We start from the raw sequence: 17133 nt of genomic DNA, 5'->3' as shown, positions 1-17133 counted from the left end.
CAAAGGAGGCAGATTTGATGATGTGGGTTTATCATCCTTGGGACGCTCTGCTGCCCTCAACATGGCTCAAGACACCCGTGAGGCTAGCAGTCAACGGACATGCAGAGGGCAATGAAGGCAGCTAATAGTTAACTAACATTGCCCACCCAAGATTTTTGGTTTTGAGGAACAGTGGACCCCTGGGGGTCTACAGGGTCAAAAGTCCTTTGTATAATACTGAGTAAGACATTGATTTGCCCTTTTCACTGTTACAGGACTTCCCTGGTGGCTCAGACAGTAAAGCGTCTGCCTACAATGCAGGAGACCCAGGTTCAAACCCTGGGTCAGGAAGATCTCCTGGAGAAGGAAATGGCAACCCACTCCAGTATTCTTGCCTGGAAAATCCCTTGGATGGAGGAGCCTGGTAGGCTACAGTCCATGGGCTCGCCAAGAATCAGACACGACTGAGTGACTTCACTTTCACTGTTACATTTACAGAAGTAAAAATGTTAACTTCTTGGCCCTTTGGAATAAATTGAGGCAGCTGCACCAGATTTAGCAGTAGTTATAATCTTGGTTTAAAAAAAAAAGTCAATTTCACTTAACAATATCCTTGGGGGAGCAGTAAAAATGATTTACCTTGATCCTTGACTTCTGAGTCCTTTTTTTAAAAAAACGTTTTGTGTGACTGGGTTACAAGCTGAACTAGCTGCTTTCTTCACGGAACATCATTTCCACTTGAAAAAGTAACTGACAAACTACAGTTATTCAGACTTATGTAGTTGGCGGGCATTTTAAAGACTAAATCTGTCTCTCATGGCTATTTACCGGCGATAAGATTCAAATTCTCAAGCAAAGACTAGAATCTGAGAAAGTACCTACTTCCCACTGTGAGCACGACTGCTTTCTGATATTTATTGGCTTGTCTGATGAGATCAGTAATGTTGTTAACAAATAAGCATTTTTTTTGGACACTGTAGAACAAAATGTGTCAACATTTAGGGGACCCACATTATGCAGTAAGCTGACACTGTCCAAATCATCAGTGTCTGATGATGTGATATCAAGTAGGAGAAAAAGAGGCATTTATAGTGGGAGACACCCAAGGATCTTAACGAAGCAGAGAACGAACAGTTCATTGATAAGGATTCATATTCCTGTTGCAACTAACCTTTAGGAAACTACCATCTGTTGAGTTTTGATGAAGCATCAAAGAACATCCATAAGGACTTGCAGGGCTACCAAAATACTCTTTTTCCAATAATTTGCCTGCATCAAGCCAGAGTTTCCTCAAATTCTTCAACGAAAACAACCTAATGCAACAGACTGAACACAGAAGCAGCTATAAGAACCTATTAATAGTCTATTCAACTAGACATTAGACATTAAGGAGACTTGTAAAATGCTAAAACAATATCATTTTTTGTTCTAACTTTTTTGGTGGTAATTTCTCACAAAAATGTTATCTATGTTAGTATGTAATAGGTATGTTATTTTAAAATTAAAAAAAAAACACAAATATTTAAAACATCAAAAGATAAAACAAAAATGAACAAAAGTTCTTTGGGATTCCTGCTTTTGACTGTGTGAAGAAACCAAATTGGGGGGTGGGTGGGAGGATCAAAAGGGAGGGAATATATGTATATTTATAGCTGATTCACACCGTTGTACAGCACAAAGCAACACAACACTGTAAAGCAATTATCCTCCAATTAAAAAAAAACTGTTTTGAAAAGTGCTAGAGTGAAAAATTAAAAGCAGATCTTAAAAAGCCAACGTAGGAAGGAGGGCCATCTAGTGGAAAAGAGAGTTATGACATCAACTCATTTGCTAACAAAATAAATGACCTCTCCAGTGACAAATCCTAACACTAGAAACTTCACATACTTAAGGCAGAAATATGCAAAGTTAATGATTTGAAAAACAAAAATATTGTTAAATATTGACTGAAATAAAACTTAAATGTGACAGAAAAATTCCAGAAAAGGGAGGGGTGGGAGGGGTTTGAGGCGGAGACTAAGACGTGGAAGACTGTGATGCCAGCTTAGGCAGAAGAGGAAGCTGGGGCAGGACTAAGCACAGGGAACACACAAAACTCACGCTGGGGACCGTTTCTAGTCGTGGAGATGCCACGAGGACTCGGTCTTTCTGCCCTCCCCGCAGTGGGCCTCTGCTGGCCACTGGGGACCAAAGGACGTCTGAGCTGGTGGAGCTCAGTCTGATTCTGACGCTCACCCTCCATAAGAACTATGTCGAGTCACTCTGAGAGCTGAGTTTTGTGTTGATCTCTGAGGGCTCCGTAACAGGAACAGAAATTGTTCCACAAGGACTCTTCATTCCACAGACTGGAAATTCAAACGACCAAATGAAATAGTCAAGCACATCAGTCAACCTCCATGTGGGACCGAGAAAGGAGAGGCTGAACACAAAAGACATTAGTAAACTACCGGATTTTGCCTATTTGGGGAGTGGGGGGACTGTTTCTCCTCTCTTACACAGGCATGCCATCATCCCTGAGGATCTGCAGTTTGTATCACTGCATTCCAGAAGGGGTGCCAGTTAAAGGGCATGTGTCCTCCTCTCCAGCCAGCCTCACCAAGAGGCTCCAGGTTCAGGCTGGCAGCTCTAGACAGAGAGGCTCCAAGTCCCATGGACCCTCCTTTTGGTCCACAGCTGAAGCCCTGACACTTGGCGACCCCCTGGGCTTATTTTAGGCACAGGTTCCAAGGCCAATATATCCCAAACACTAAGACAGAAGATGGGCACTAACACTGCTGACCATTTTCTTTCTGCGAGCCCAAGCAGAGCTCAATGGTCCTTGATGCAGGCCGAGGGTCTACCCTCCTACTGGTAATGCTTCGATGGGTCAAGCCTGGGCTCCTCACTAGGTACAGAAAGGAGCTGGTATTTACAGTCTGTGGGACATTCTTCCTTTCTCCTTCATGCTGATGCCTGAACTTTCTCGGTAGAATGTTTTCTTATCTGCATCATCCACAGCTCTTCATGCTTTATTTCAATGGTTGCACACAGTTCTAGCCAATCACAGAATCAGCTCAAATTTGGAACAGTTCATGCTATATTTTTGAACATACTCTTGTTTTAGATTATAATTGGGGATAGATTATAAGTGGGGATAGTTTCTCTGAATTTCACTACATCACCTTAAAGGCTCAGCTGGTTTTAAAGTAGTTTTTACACACAAAACTTGGTCGCTATTCCCCAAGGCCAGAGTGACGGAATTAGTCTTTTTCTTTGGAGGCTGGGGGGAATTTGTCCCCCAAAGAATGCTTCTTTAACAGGCACATTTATGCTGATGCCCAGCACACAGTACACAAAGCTATCCAACATGGGGGGTGGGGGTGGGCTGTGTGTGTCTTAACCTTTATCACAATGGGTCAAAGATGTGTGAATTATTCTCAGCTGCTACTGGGATGAAAAATAAGAAGAAATGAGCATGCTGTTTCAAAACAAACCATTCTGTATGGTTTACTGGAGAGTGGAAGGGCACTAGCCTGCAAAAACAAGGCTCAGGCTCAACATCCCCAGTAGCTGGGAGAGGTCTCATCTTGTCTGGCCCTCTATGGCCCTTCTTCACGTCTGGACAACTAAAGAGAATCCATAGTGCATGAGGCAGCCCCTGTGGTTTCCTGATTCTAAAAACATTCCTACACCTAACCCACCTGCAGGGGCACAGACCCCACAAAGCCCACCTGGATTTAGAGAACAGGCAGGGTGCTGCAAATTAAGCTGCCTCAAGACAGTCCAGGGTGGTCTCCAGTTCTCTTAAAGCAGGATTGATCCCCACCCCCACCCCCCAAATTACACTGGTTACACGGTATGTTAGTGGGACAGATCTGGAACCAGACATATGAACTGAGCCATGAGTTAAAAATGCCTTGCTCATATCCAGCCACCCCACCACAGCCAACACCAAATACCTTTGGGTCATCAGCCTCAGGTTTTTCAGTCTCTGAATCGTCATCTTCCTACAAGACAAAGAATTTAGAGGATTAAGCTTAAAGGAGTGGGCCTGAGGTTCTCACATACATAACTAGGGTATGAAGCAAATTTACCCAGCCTGGGTCGTCCCACCAAGAATCCCTCCCCTACCATATGACCCAGGCTCCAGAGAAAGAGAAAGGGAAGAAGAGATGTTCTGGGTAAGAAAAACAGAACATCAGCCGCTCAAAGTCCTTACTCCAGCAGGGTCATAGTCTATACCAATGAAAATGCCTAAGATTAAAGACCACACACACACAAACGGAGAAAGGCTGCAATACGCTTGAGAAAAGTTCAGGCCCCATAGGATAAAGCAGGCATGGCGCTGCCAGTGAAATACCCATGGTTTCAAAGTACAGCAATCTTTTTTTCCTTCTTTGCCTTTCATGTACACAAAGACATCAGACTCAGAACTCCACGACAGTGTTCGCCTCCCTGAGTGCCATGACCCCTCACCCCAATGCCATACCCGAGCGCATCAACCCAGTAACATCTGCACATCAGCATGAACAATAGGAAGGCAGGCATCAAACGACCAGGGCAAGTGAACTGGGAAAGTCAGGACTGTCCTGGGACCCAGCTGAGGGGGCCCCGCCTCCATCCAAGCTTTTGGAGAACTAACCCATTCTAGCCAGCCTTGTTCCTTATCCAAATGGCCTGCCTGACACGGAGTACCAGTTGGACACAACATTTTCCAATGCATGCCCCAGCCTCACACAAGCTAGCCCACCATTCCACTGAAACCCAATGAAGGTCAAAGATCAGCTACCCTGTCAGGCAACTGTCTCCTGTGTCTGTTCCACTATGAGCACACCCCAATGCACGGGAGCTGTAATTTCACATCCAGTGGAAAGTTTCATTTGAAACTGCTGTTTTCAATCACCCTAAATGCCCCCCTCCCCATATCAAAGAGCACACCAGAGGTTAAAATAACCACCACCTGAGAGACTTCAACTAGCCTGATGGTTTTGAGATTTAATTGTTCTGCAAGGTATCAAGAGAGCCACAGCTTTTAAAGACAATCTGCTGCAAATGAAACCCATCAGGCCAAATAATCAGAGATGTAGCTCAGCTAAATACAATCACATTTTAGAATGTCTATATTGGGACTGGATGCGAGGATTTTACTAAAGTGTGAAATAAAGCTTAAATATGGTGAAAATTCTATGCAAAGTAAACGCAGAGGAACACCTCAAAAACACACATCATGCAAATTTGCTGAAGGAAATAGTTACTGGATGTTAAGCCAGTATGTACTCACTTAAGAACAGTCAGGAAAATGAAACAACTTACAAAGCTTTTCTAAACAATTTTAGTCAATTCTGAGTTATCAGCAATAATGGGGGAGGGGAAACCTCAAAGGACAAAAATATCTTCCAAAAGAACAGAATATACAAAATGCATTTTTGTTTAATTTGTAAAGCATTTTAACTCTAACGTTTATGTAGCAATGCATAACATTTTCAAACAAATAACATATAGAACATCCAGTTCAGTTTAGTCACTCAGTCATGTCTGACTTTTTGCGACCCCATGGACAGCAGACGCCAGGCTTCCCTGTCCATCACCAACTCACTAGGTGTTTTAATTAAAGCTGTTGCTAACCAGCCAGATTTTACATTGAGATACAAGTTTGTATGTCTGTGTTAAGTACCAGTCTGAATCCTTGTTTTTCCTTAGACTTAAATTCTCCAAACTTTTAAATTTTAGGTGACAGTGTATCTAAAGTCTTTCTGGTTAAATTAAGATGCAAGTTCTCTTTTCTTTGCTAGTCAGCACATACTAAACTTTAAGCAAGATTTGATGATCAAGAACACTCTGATAAAAAGTGCCAAGTAGAATATCAAGAAAGGATTTAATAAATATCAAATCACAGATAACTGTCCTTCCCAGTCTTTTTAATAAACTGAAAGATTTGAATGAGCCCCAACTGAGATTACAAATAACACAGAATTGACTGCAGATATAAATGATACATCAATTGGGAAGAATGCACTGTTTTAAATGGAATAAATTATCTAAACAGGGAAAACCAACATAAAACAGTTATTGATATCTGGGTTAAATAAAATTGTCCACTATTGTTGTCCCCAGGTTTCAATACAAAGGTTAATACAAAATGGTTCGGGTGAAAAAAAAATTAGATTTTCAAAGAGAACTATGGATATCCAATCCAATTTTCTCAACTGATACTAAACACACAAAACAAGGGGGGGGAGGGGGAAATGGAACATTGTTGGTACAGGTCAGAAAGCTTCTGACAGATGAAATGATGCTTTGAGCAGTTGTGGATTTGGGAATAGATTTACCTACCGACGGTTTGCTGTTCTCATCCTCCTCCTCTTCATAACCATCTTCATCAACCCCAAGGCGAGAAAAGTCATCCTCTCCATAGGCTTTGGATACCAATCCACCTTTCTCCTCTTATTAAACAGAAGAGAAAAATGTAAGATGAATGACTGGGGAAAAGAATGGAGAAAAACACTTGAGTAATTTGAGGGGCCAGGACTATCTCTGAAGAGACAAGGAAAACCTAAATCTCATGTAAGTGACCACTGGCCCAGATTCCGTTTTGGGGAAGACTACAAAATTTAGTGTATGAATTCATTAAAAGAACAGGAAAGAAAGCCAAGTAATATTAAATTTCATTTTTAATGCTTCAATCCACCTATTATGCCAACTCTTTTCTCTCAGCTGTTACATCACGTTGTTTAACCCCCTCTTTTGATCTGCCTATGTCTACTTTGTATAATAGGCACCAATGAACTAGTCTTCTCATACAAGACGAGGACTCTGTCATCCTCATTTTTGTAAGTCCTCCCCTAGGAACTGGACCTTAAAACAGGGGTGCCTTGAGAGGTTCCCAATCATATCTACCTGAGAAACAAAATGAACAAAATGTTTAAAACAAAAACAACAAAACCCCCCAAACAATGCAAATTACTGGGAAACCAGCAGGGAACTTCCAGACAGGCCAAGACCACTTGCACTGAGAAGCTAACTTAGTCCAAGCCCCTCCATCACTTCCCGATGAGGAAACCAAGGCTCAAATATGTTGGGTAACTTGCTGCCTCTCTTCACTCCCATATAAATCTGTTCCCACTTCTTACTACTGTTATTCTCAACGTGAGTAGGGCAACAAAACATTGATGGGCTTTAAACAACTCACAAAGTAACGGAATCACCAAGAAGCCTTGGCAGGATCACAAATGCTCAGGTCCTTCCCCAGATCTACTGAATTAAGACTCTTCCCGCGGTGGAGACCGGAGGTACAAAGCTCCAAAGTATGTCTAGGGCATATTATTAATTAAAAGGTTCGCTCTTCCCCACAAACAAGCCCGGAGAAAACAGGGAGTGGATCAGTAGCCTTGGATCCTCTCTCCCCTTTGTCTATCCTTCTGCCCAGCACCATGCCCAGCACGGAGACTTTCAGTAAATTACGGAAGGATAATCGAATTAACGGAAGGAGACGGTCCATTCGTGCTACAGAGCATATAACGCTCGGTCTAGCCCAGGACCCTGAGCGCCCTTTGGGGCTCCGGGGCCCGATACTTGGGGTACAATGACCATCTCTTTCCCTCCCGCCGGCTAGGGGAGCAGTAACCTGATTCTCCCTTTCCAGTTCCCTTCTCGGGCCTCACCAGCCGCGCCGCCCGCCGTTTCAACTCCAGTCTCTCCGTCAGACTCGGGCTCTGAATCTTCCGCGTAAACTGCCAGAGACGACAGAACATTCTTCTTCCCCGCCATCTTATTTCCACAGCCCCGGCGTGGCTCACTTCTATGACTCTAAAGAGCCGACTTCCGCGCAGAAAGGCGACTTCTTCCGGATCCCAGGAGACCCCGCGCCCCTTCCAGACCGAGAACCAATCAAAACGGCCCTTTCCACGCCTGGCTCCGCCCCTCGTGCCAACGCTATCGAACGTCATCACTGCGCGACGGACATAAGCTTCTGTGGGATTTACCTGACACTGCTTTCCCAGCAGTTTGGCTTTTCAGTTACCTGAGGCGTATGGGGGTCTTCGAGTAGTTCCTGAGCCAGCGGGCAGCAGCGGCCCGACAAGAGCCTTCGCTTCTTGGAGCCCACGGCCGGCTCTGATATCTTGGGGTTAAGAGAGGGAGGCTTTGGCTGGGGAAGGGAGAAAAGAGCGGATCTGGGGCTGAGTAGAGGAAACGGGGAGAGCTGTCCTTCGGGGGGTGGGGGAGAGGGTGGTGGGAAGAAGGGGTCAGGTCCCGGGGGGAAGAATGGTCGTCAGTGGCAGTGCTTATGGAGTAGAGGGTGGATCTTAGGGAAAAAATTCCATCTTCTCCAAACTGTTCCTAAGACATTTGTGTTTCTTCTGGTGATCTGATTTCTAGCTCTGCGCTGTACCGTGGCCTGGGGATAGTTAGAAGATTTTATTTTCACTGAGCATAAAAATAGAGATGTTAATTACTCAAGAATGTATTGCTCCAGGCTCTTCACCTGGAGCTGTATTACTTGAAAATAGTGCATTGTTTGAGTATAATAAAGCAAATTTATACTCATAGAGAAAAATAAGCAGTCTTTTAAAAGTAGAACAGAGGTTTCTAGTTGCAACCATTATGATCATCACCTTTTCCTTAACCTTTGGCCACTGTTGGTAAAGATGAGTACCCACCCTTCCTCTCCTTTTGACCCTGAGCGTCGAGTCCGGAACACGTTGAAGAAGGTCTTTGGGTTTGACTCTTTTAAGACGCCTTTGCAGGAGAGGGCAATCATGGCTGTAGTGAAAGGTAACATTGCCAAGCTACCTGTGTTTACATTTGTGCTGCTGCAGAGCACTTTCCTTCTGACCCTTCCTACCTCCCTGCTCTCAGGCCATATTTGGTTTTGGAGATGTAGATGTGTCACCCTAAACGTAGTTTTCTCAGCAGAACCACCCAACTGTTCTGGTTCTGATAGTTCACAGTCAGAGCTAAGGTATCTTTGAAAACACTTTATACATTTCCGTTCTCTTTTGTTTGGTGTAGACAACAGTGTGTGTGTGTGTGGCGGGGGTGGGGGTAGTTGGCAGGAATAGTCTTAAGGCAGTCATCTTCCAGGTAATTTCCTTGTTGAAGATTGAGTGGCGTGGATCCCAAATAGGGAAGGAGTAATAGCATTATGAACCAGAGCTATGTTGACAGAGGGAGAAGGCAGTGGCAACCCACTCCAGTACTCTTGCCTGGAAAATCCCATGGACAGAGGAGCCTGGTAGGCTGAGGTCCATGGGGTCGCTAAGAGTTGGACACGGCTGAGCATCTTCACTTTCACTTTTCACTTTCATGCATTGGAGAAGGAAATGGCACCCCACTCCAGTGTTCTTGCCTGGAGAATCCCAGGGATGGGGGAACCTGGTGGGCTGCCGTCTGTGGGTTCGCACAGAGTCGGACATGACTGAAGCGACTTAGCAGCAGCAGCAGCAGCATGTTGACAGATGGAGGTTGTCAAGAGGGGAGCAGGAGTGTAATGTCAGTGACACTGTAACATTTATAAACAAAATCCCTCTAAGTGATGTTGTATCCATGTCTACACAGATATGCTCACCCATCCAGAAGGATTCAGCTTTCGTTGAATCCTGATTCAGCTCAGTTCAACCATCCGTGTCCCAGCAGACTCCGACTCCTTACCCTTGTAGTTGTTACCACTGCTGGAAATGATTGGCATGCATTGCTGAATCTCCCTGGATCACCCCTCTTTTCCTAGAAAGGGTGGGAAGAGAATTGCAATTATATTGAGACCCTTCCATGGGCCAGACACTCTGCTAGGGGTTTTTCTTACATTATCCTTTAATTTTCAACAGCCTTGATGGGAGGAATATATAAAAGGCAGGAGCATTGAGATGTTGTCCTCTTGTCTTTTGCAGGTGATAAGGATGTCTTTGTGTGCATGCCCACAGGGGCAGGAAAGTCCCTCTGCTATCAGCTCCCTGCTCTGTTGGCTAAAGGCATCACCATCGTGGTCTCTCCTCTCATTGCTTTGATTCAGGTGAGGCTCAAGTGAATGAAGATGGCAGCCCAGAAAGTTTAGGGGACTTTTTTTTAGTAGCTGGAAATTTTACTTCTCCTTTCATTGGTCTTTTGCCTCTTGCTTTTCTTTGATTTGTTTTTGTCCCTCTGTATTGGGTTTCTGAATTGCCTAAGTGTGGGGTTCTCCACAAGTGCATATCACTCTGGTGGGTTATGATTGAGTCCTCTCTGTTTTGATGGCCTGAGGTTCTTACCTTCCTTTGTAACTTTTTGTCTGGGGGAACATGGAACTGTATTTGTATGTACATATACATTCTCATATATATACACATGCACTGTTGATGTTCTCGAAGATGCAGATGGGTAGAGAGGTAAATTGATATGGGGGAATCCCTGGTATGTTCTGCTTGCTTCTGGTGGGCACACAGCTGTGAGACAGAAAAACAGATGAGAAACTTGTTGGGATGTTGTTAACTGTACTTCTGGCTATATTTAAAGCCTGCAGATGGGCTGGTAGAATCAGAAATGAGGAAGTGTGGCTGTGTGGGTAAGAGCCATCCGCCATGAAGAAAAGGAGAAAGAGAGCAGGCAAGGCAGAGAACAGCAGTGACCATGCTTCACGAGTGTGCCCTAGTCTCAGGCTCTGTGCTAAGTGCCTGAGGGGTGTTAACTTACCTTTGAGGTATAAAAGTTCATTTAATTTTTGCAGCAATCCTACTAGGTAGTTTTACTGTTTTTATAGTAAAGAGAAAGAAAATGAGAAAGTTGAAAGTTCAAGGACCAGCTGAAGAGCATGTGGTAATTGAGCTTGGATTAAAGCCGTGCCTGTCTAGCTCCTCATTTCCACGGCTTCCTCGTCTGTACCTCTTTTATGCAAAGACAAGACACGTTGGAGGGTGGGAGGAGGATAATTTATGCCTGTGAAACACCCTCGGGGAGTCATAGCGACATTTACGAGTCCTGAGGGCCGCTTACTGTTTGCTCTGGGCCTCTCCCCCTTCTGCCTTTAGGACCAGGTGGACCACTTGCTGGCTCTGAAGGTCCGAGTGAGTTCCCTGAACTCGAAGCTCTCGGTGCAGGAGAGGAAGGAGCTGCTCTCTGACCTAGAGCAGGAAAAGCCCCAGACGAAGCTTCTGTACATCACGCCGGAGATGGCGGCCTCCACCTCCTTCCAGCCCACCCTGAACTCCCTAGTGTCCCGCCACCTGCTTTCCTACCTGGTGGTGGATGAAGCTCATTGTGTTTCCCAGTGGGGGCACGACTTCCGCCCTGACTACTTGCGTCTGGGAGCCCTGCGCTCCCGCCTGGCACATGCCCCGTGCGTGGCTCTGACCGCCACGGCCACCCCACAGGTCCGAGAGGATGTGTTTGCTGCCCTGCACCTGAAGCAGCCAGTTGCTACCTTCAAGACTCCCTGCTTCCGGGCCAACCTCTTCTATGACGTGCAGTTCAAGGAACTGCTTCCTGATCCTTATGGGAACCTGAGGGACTTCTGCCTTAAGGCTCTTGGGCAGAAGGCTGATAAAGGGGTGAGAGCACTGAAGTCAGGGTCGAAGGGCCAGTGGGGTGCTAGCCGCAGCATAAAGATAGATTCTCGTTTCTAAAAACTTTGTTTTTTTCCAGCTTTCTTAGCCAGGACTAGCTGTAGCTACTTTTTTTGAGGGGCTGCACTGTGTGGCATGTAGGATCTTAGTTCCCTGAGCAGGGATCGAACCTGTGCTGTTTGCGGTGGAAGCCCCAGCTGTAGCTTCTTAAAACTCGAACACAAGAGTTTTGGTTTTCTGGCATTGTTTCACTTACCGGGGTTCCTGTGTTCTGGACTCTTCCTCCTTTGCAGACCTATCCGGGGCTTGAGGGGAGGAGGCAGAGAGGTTGGAAAGGTTGGGTTTTGAGCCAGTTTGGTCCCGCCTTGTTAGAAAGTGGCAGGGCTGTGTGAGGTGGTCTGCCTCAGAGGAGATCGTGAGGCTGAGAGAAGGAGCCACTTTTGAAGCGGCCGCAGTACGATGGGCTGAGTGTTTTGTTTTCCCAATGCTTGTTTTCTCCCTGTGTCTCCACATTCAGGTGTCCGGCTGTGGCATCATCTACTGCAGAACCAGGGAGGCCTGTGAACAGCTGGCCATAGAGCTCAGCTACAGGGGCGTGGGCGCCAAGGCGTACCACGCAGGTAAGGGGCACCTGGGCTCTGGCTCTCCTCCCTTAAATCCACAAAAAGGTGCCTAGACATGAATGAGATCTAAAGGATCTCCTGAACTCTTGTCGTCCCCTGTGCCCACCCAGCAGCAGGTGATGAGTTTTTTAGTCCAGGAATTGGTGCTGTGGCAAGAGCACAAGCTCTGAAGGCCAATAAGGACGTGGGTGTTTGGGGGTTGTTTTTTGGCATATTTATTTGGCTGCACTGGGTGTTAGTCATGGCACTTCCTTGTGGCATGCGAACTCTTAGTTGTGGCGTGTGGAATCTAGCTCCCTGACCAGGATCGAACTCAGGCCCCCTGCATTGGAAGCACGGAATCTTAGCCACTGCACCACCAGGGAAGTCCCTGGACTTGGGTTTGAATCCTGGCTCTCACATTTATGAGAGAACCTTTGCCACACACGGGCCAGGGTCTTTATGTTACTGGCTCAGGCTCAGTGGCTTAAGTGCCTGACCCGAGGTCATACACCTGGTAGGTGATGGATTCACAGTGTGTGTGCAGGTAGGCCCCAGGGGAAACCCACGAGAGATGCGAGTTCCCTTCCTCACCTTCTCTTTTCTAGGGCTGAAGGCTCCTGAAAGAACACTGGTACAGAACGAGTGGATGGAGGAGAAGGTCCCTGTAATTGTGGCGACCATTAGTTTTGGGATGGGAGTGGACAAAGCTAATGTCAGGTGAGCTCTGGTTCTTGTCTGACTTTGCCATTTGGGCCCTGGCTCTGGGTGGGGCGGGCCTCCTGGTGCTCTGCCTAGAGGACCAGGACTGTGTGTCCTTCTAGGGCCAGGGGCTGGGGGTGGGGGCGGGGGAGAGTGGGGAACGGAGGCCCCAGGACAGCATCCGAAGTGCATAGTCCAGATGCTGATGGTTCTTGTGTGTCTGCCCCCTGGTGGCAGAGCAGCACGGCCGCCCCTCAGGCTCACCCTTTGACGCAGTCCTCCTCACTCCCATCTTAGCAACTGGAGCCTGTGAGAGAGTGCAGTGAAGTACCTTAAAACCACTCCCTATGGGAAGGCAAAGGCAAAGATCTTGTTACTGTCTCCCCTTCTCGCTGCTTACTGGTGACAGTCCAGCAGAGATGGGTGCGTCTGAGCCTCCTAGCCCCACACTGGCCACTGTTGGGGCATCTTTTACCTCCAGCCACTCCTGACCTTCTGGAGACGTTTTGGGCTACAGCCCCCGGTCCTTTGCTCTGATTAATACCAACAGTAATGCCTTGTGTGAGTTACAGAGCACTTTTGCACATTTGGTCTCAATAAGCCTCACAGTGACCCTGCCTTGGTCAGGGTAGGAATTAGACCATGAACTACGCTTGAGAGAACATGGACTTTGGAATCAGGGCTTGAACCCTGGGTCAACTGTGTCTTGTTAGGGAACAGCTTTGGAATCAGACACCCCAAGACTCAAGTCCTAGCTCTACCATCCCCTGGTACGAATTTACCTTTCTGAATCCCAAGTTTATTGTCTATAAAATGAGGCTAGCTCATGTGATGACTGTAATGATTAAACAAGACAAACATGTACACTGGCTCATAGTAGGTATTTAGTAAATGTTAACTTTTTTGTTCTTCAAAGATGTTGTAGAGGACTTACTCAGCTCGTAAGTGTCCTAACCTTATTTAAATCCACCACTTTTTCTATGGGCTGCTGCATGGGAGGGAGGCCTGCTGGCAGACTGCAGGTGTCCTAGCCTTGTTACTCTGGGGTCCCTCTCCCTGCCAGCCTCCCCACTCCTGGTACCTGTGAAGGGCCCTGATCAGCCATCCCAGAGTTTTTCCTCCCCTCGGCTTTTCCCCCACATCTCATGGTGGTTGTCCCTTGGATCCCAGGTTTGTCGCCCACTGGAATATTGCCAAGTCTATGGCTGGGTACTACCAGGAGTCTGGCCGGGCAGGCAGAGATGGAAAGCCTTCCTGGTGCCGCCTCTACTATTCCAGGAGCGACCGGGACCAAGTCAGCTTCCTGATCAGGAAGGAAGTTGCAAAACTGCAGGTGAGTCCTGGACAGTAGGAGCCCTTCCTGTCCGAACCCACCGCGCCACCATTTCACACGGCGTATTTTGGAACCCAGATGGGGCTTCTATAATCCGGAGGGGTGCTCCTGAGGCTCGAAAGTACAAGGGGGCGAATGGGGCATTGTTGGTAGATAGCTTGTAACAAGGTTAGACTTTTTTCTTTATACTTTATCTTCGTGCAGTCTGTTGTGTGTGTGTTATTTTATATAGTCAGGATCAATCCTGCCTTGATGGTCCAATGGTTAGGATTCAGCGCTTTCACTGCCGTGGCCCCAGGTTCAATATCTGGTCAAGGAATTAAGATCTTGAAAACTGTGTGGCCCAAAGAAAAAGGATTAAGATTAGTCCAGTATGTCACCTGGGGCTGGAGATCCGGTGAAGATACTTTTGTAATGTAAATTAAAAATCCAGAAAGCTATCCAAAAAACCAAATATTTGGATACATAAATAATCTAAAGTTTCCATAAATCCTGAATCTGTGGAAAAATTCTGTGTGGTGAAGATACCATCAAGAGAGGCAATAAATAAATAATAGACCTGGAAAGATATTTAATGTAAAAGGTAAACCAAAGGTTAAAGTGGGCAATAAATAGAGAGTTTTCCCCAACTGACAAGAGAAAATAAAGGATATGAAACAAAAATTCCCAGAAAAACTCATCAAATGATATATCCAAAGATGTTCAAATCTAGTAGTAATCAAGGAGGTGCAAATTAAACTAAAATCTGACACATGTGTAAGAGCTCAAACCCTATTGCTATGGGCACGTGTAGGAAAGAGTGTCTACACTTTGCCAAGAGAAAAATGCAGTGTTACAGTCTTTTGCAGAGGGAAGCAATCTAGCAATATCTATTAAAATTTTAAAATACAGGTAGGGAATTCCCTGGTGGTCCGGTGATTAAGACTCTGGTCTAGTGGTTAAGACTCTGTGCTTCCACCGCAAGGGGCGAGGTTTGATCCCTTATCTAGGAATTAAGATCCCACATACCAAAAAAGGAAAAAGAGTGTATATACATGCATACATACTTACATATATATAGGTACCCTTTAAGCGAGATAGCCTATTTCTGGAACTAAGTCACCTGAAATTGCTTGAAAAAAGTGACCTGGGACCTGCCTTGACTGGAGCTGGAACTTTGGGGAATTTCTGTTTTCCAAAAGCTGCTCAGGTGATGCATGGTCAGGTGTGGAGACTGTTTTGTGAATGGCTTTATTAGTATCCTTTGCTGTTTTTCTCTCTCATCATTTGTTGGGCTATACGGTAGTCCAACTATGTAAGACTTTTGCTGAATAGTTGTTTCTTGTCTCCAGGAAAAGAGAGGGAACAAAGCATCTGATAAAGCTGCAGTCTTGGCCTTTGATGCCCTGGTGGCCTTCTGCGAAGAATCGGGGTGAGTGACGTATCTCGTGTGTGGAGCCAAGTGTTGATGAGACCTTTCCCTCCCCCGGTACCACACGTTAACCAGCTCATGTAGGGCAGCTCCTGGGCCACCAAGGGACCCCTGCCTGCTGATGGCCATCGTGTGGGATGTTTCCTGTCAGGGAGCATGGAAGGTGGTACCCGTCCACTTTTCTGTGGAAGGCCCCAGAAACTCTGGCCCTGTGAGGATTCATTGTGTATTTTGGGTGGTCACCCACCCATCCCACTCTACCCACTTCCGGAGAAGCTGGCCCCGTGAATAACTCCATTCCAAGAGATGCGACCCATTCTGCGCCACTGGCGTTGTAGTTGCCATGTGCCATGGAGCTGGACCACTGGCTTCACTTGTAGGGTAGTCAGCCTCGTCCCAGACCCAAACAGAAACATGTGGCTCAGCTTATCTCTTAGGGGGCGGAGGGGGCGGTAATGTGCTTGGAGAGACATCAGTGTTTCTAATGTAACAGCAGCCTGCCCACTTAGGAAACCACGTATCTGTTTGATCCGCATCTGCTGCTGGAGGGGGCTATGAAAGAGCCTGATAGCTGCTCAGGGCGGGCCCCGGGCACGAGCAGCTGTGGGCACATTGTGTGAGGGACGTCCAGGAGCATTCGAGACAGGCCAGGAGCCCTGGCATTTGTATAGTGCTTGGATCAAAAAGCTCTTTGATTCCTCTACTCTCATTAGTTAGATCTCATTGGACAACCTGTAAGGTAGATGCAGAACTGATGGCTTCAGACTTCGAGTGGACCAGAGAGGTCATGGTCACGAAGCTCACAGCTGGACAGATGCTAATCCCGTCTTCCAGTTGTCAGGGACGTGCACGTTTTCATACACACATGCCATCTTGGTTTTTGCTGTACTAGATTCTCGAAGCACGGAGCTGATTAAGTGCATGGTCCTCGTGTCCAGCAGAGGTTTGACGGTTTCCTCTGGAGACCAGAGAGGCTCTTACTTGGGCCGTGTGTTCTGACTCTCACCCCCTCCTCTTCACTGATGAGTTGGTGGGTCCTGGGTTGAAGCTGTCTCCTTCTCCAAGCAGCCATCTCTGATTTGGCCTCGCAAGACCACGCCCAGCAGAGGTGGTCAGGACCCCTGCCCACAGCCCCTGTGACCAGAGCCCTTTGTAGGCACTCATACTATGAACTGCTAAATTAGGCCTCCTTCGGCTTCTTGAGTGAAGTGCTTGTCCTGAAAGGGCTCTGTGTCCTTGCTGGGTATCAGAGTCCCCTGTGCTGGAAAGCGCCCTGGCTGGGTTCTTGTTGGGGATGAGTCTGAGGCTCTGCGAGGCTGTCCGGAGGCTTAGCTCTGCCACCTCTAGGCTGCAGCAGCTCACCACACAAGAGGACAGGTCCTCCCAGGGGCCTCTGCCTTCTGTCTCAGCTCAAGGAGCTGGGGCCTCTTAATGTGTCAGGCGCTGGGCATTGGGGGGCCTCCTGTTGCCCTGTAAGCTGCCTTATCTCTTCTGTCTCTCTTGTGGCACGTGAGGTTGTCTGATGCCAGGACTTCCAGGCCCTGGGATGGAGGCAACATGGCCGGTGTGGCTGGATTTGAAATTGCTCTTTGAATG

At 46.8% G+C, this 17133-nt stretch overlaps 2 protein-coding genes across 4 annotated transcripts in view; one reads left to right on the top strand and one right to left on the bottom strand.

Annotated features, from left to right (window-relative positions):
- LOC122436794 (SAP30 binding protein) overlaps nucleotides 1-7964 on the bottom strand; it is a 33190-nt gene extending 25226 nt beyond the window's left edge. Inside the window, exons 1-3 of one of the 2 annotated variants that reach the window (XM_043460918.1) lie at nucleotides 7620-7964; nucleotides 6292-6401; nucleotides 3918-3965 (exon numbers count right to left, since the gene is read on the bottom strand). In XM_043460918.1, the coding sequence (XP_043316853.1) occupies nucleotides 3918-3965; nucleotides 6292-6401; nucleotides 7620-7725 (264 nt within the window). In that variant the 5' untranslated portion in view covers nucleotides 7726-7964. The remainder of the gene's footprint in view (nucleotides 1-3917; nucleotides 3966-6291; nucleotides 6402-7619) is intronic. The other variant, XM_043460908.1, reaches the window with a different exon arrangement.
- Nucleotides 7940-17133, top strand: part of RECQL5 (RecQ like helicase 5) — a 29473-nt gene continuing 20279 nt past the window's right edge. For both annotated transcript variants that reach the window (XM_043460886.1, XM_043460893.1), the window contains exons 1-8: nucleotides 7940-8073; nucleotides 8593-8730; nucleotides 9843-9964; nucleotides 10956-11474; nucleotides 12007-12109; nucleotides 12700-12811; nucleotides 13964-14126; nucleotides 15458-15537. In XM_043460886.1, coding sequence (XP_043316821.1) covers nucleotides 8604-8730; nucleotides 9843-9964; nucleotides 10956-11474; nucleotides 12007-12109; nucleotides 12700-12811; nucleotides 13964-14126; nucleotides 15458-15537 — 1226 coding nt within the window. In that variant the 5' untranslated portion in view covers nucleotides 7940-8073; nucleotides 8593-8603. The remainder of the gene's footprint in view (nucleotides 8074-8592; nucleotides 8731-9842; nucleotides 9965-10955; nucleotides 11475-12006; nucleotides 12110-12699; nucleotides 12812-13963; nucleotides 14127-15457; nucleotides 15538-17133) is intronic.

This window comes from Cervus canadensis, chromosome 1 (genome assembly GCF_019320065.1).
Source record: "Cervus canadensis isolate Bull #8, Minnesota chromosome 1, ASM1932006v1, whole genome shotgun sequence".
Lineage (NCBI taxonomy): Eukaryota > Metazoa > Chordata > Mammalia > Artiodactyla > Cervidae > Cervus > Cervus canadensis.
Note: the sequence above shows the minus strand (reverse complement) of the source record. Positions and strands in the feature narration are given on the sequence as shown.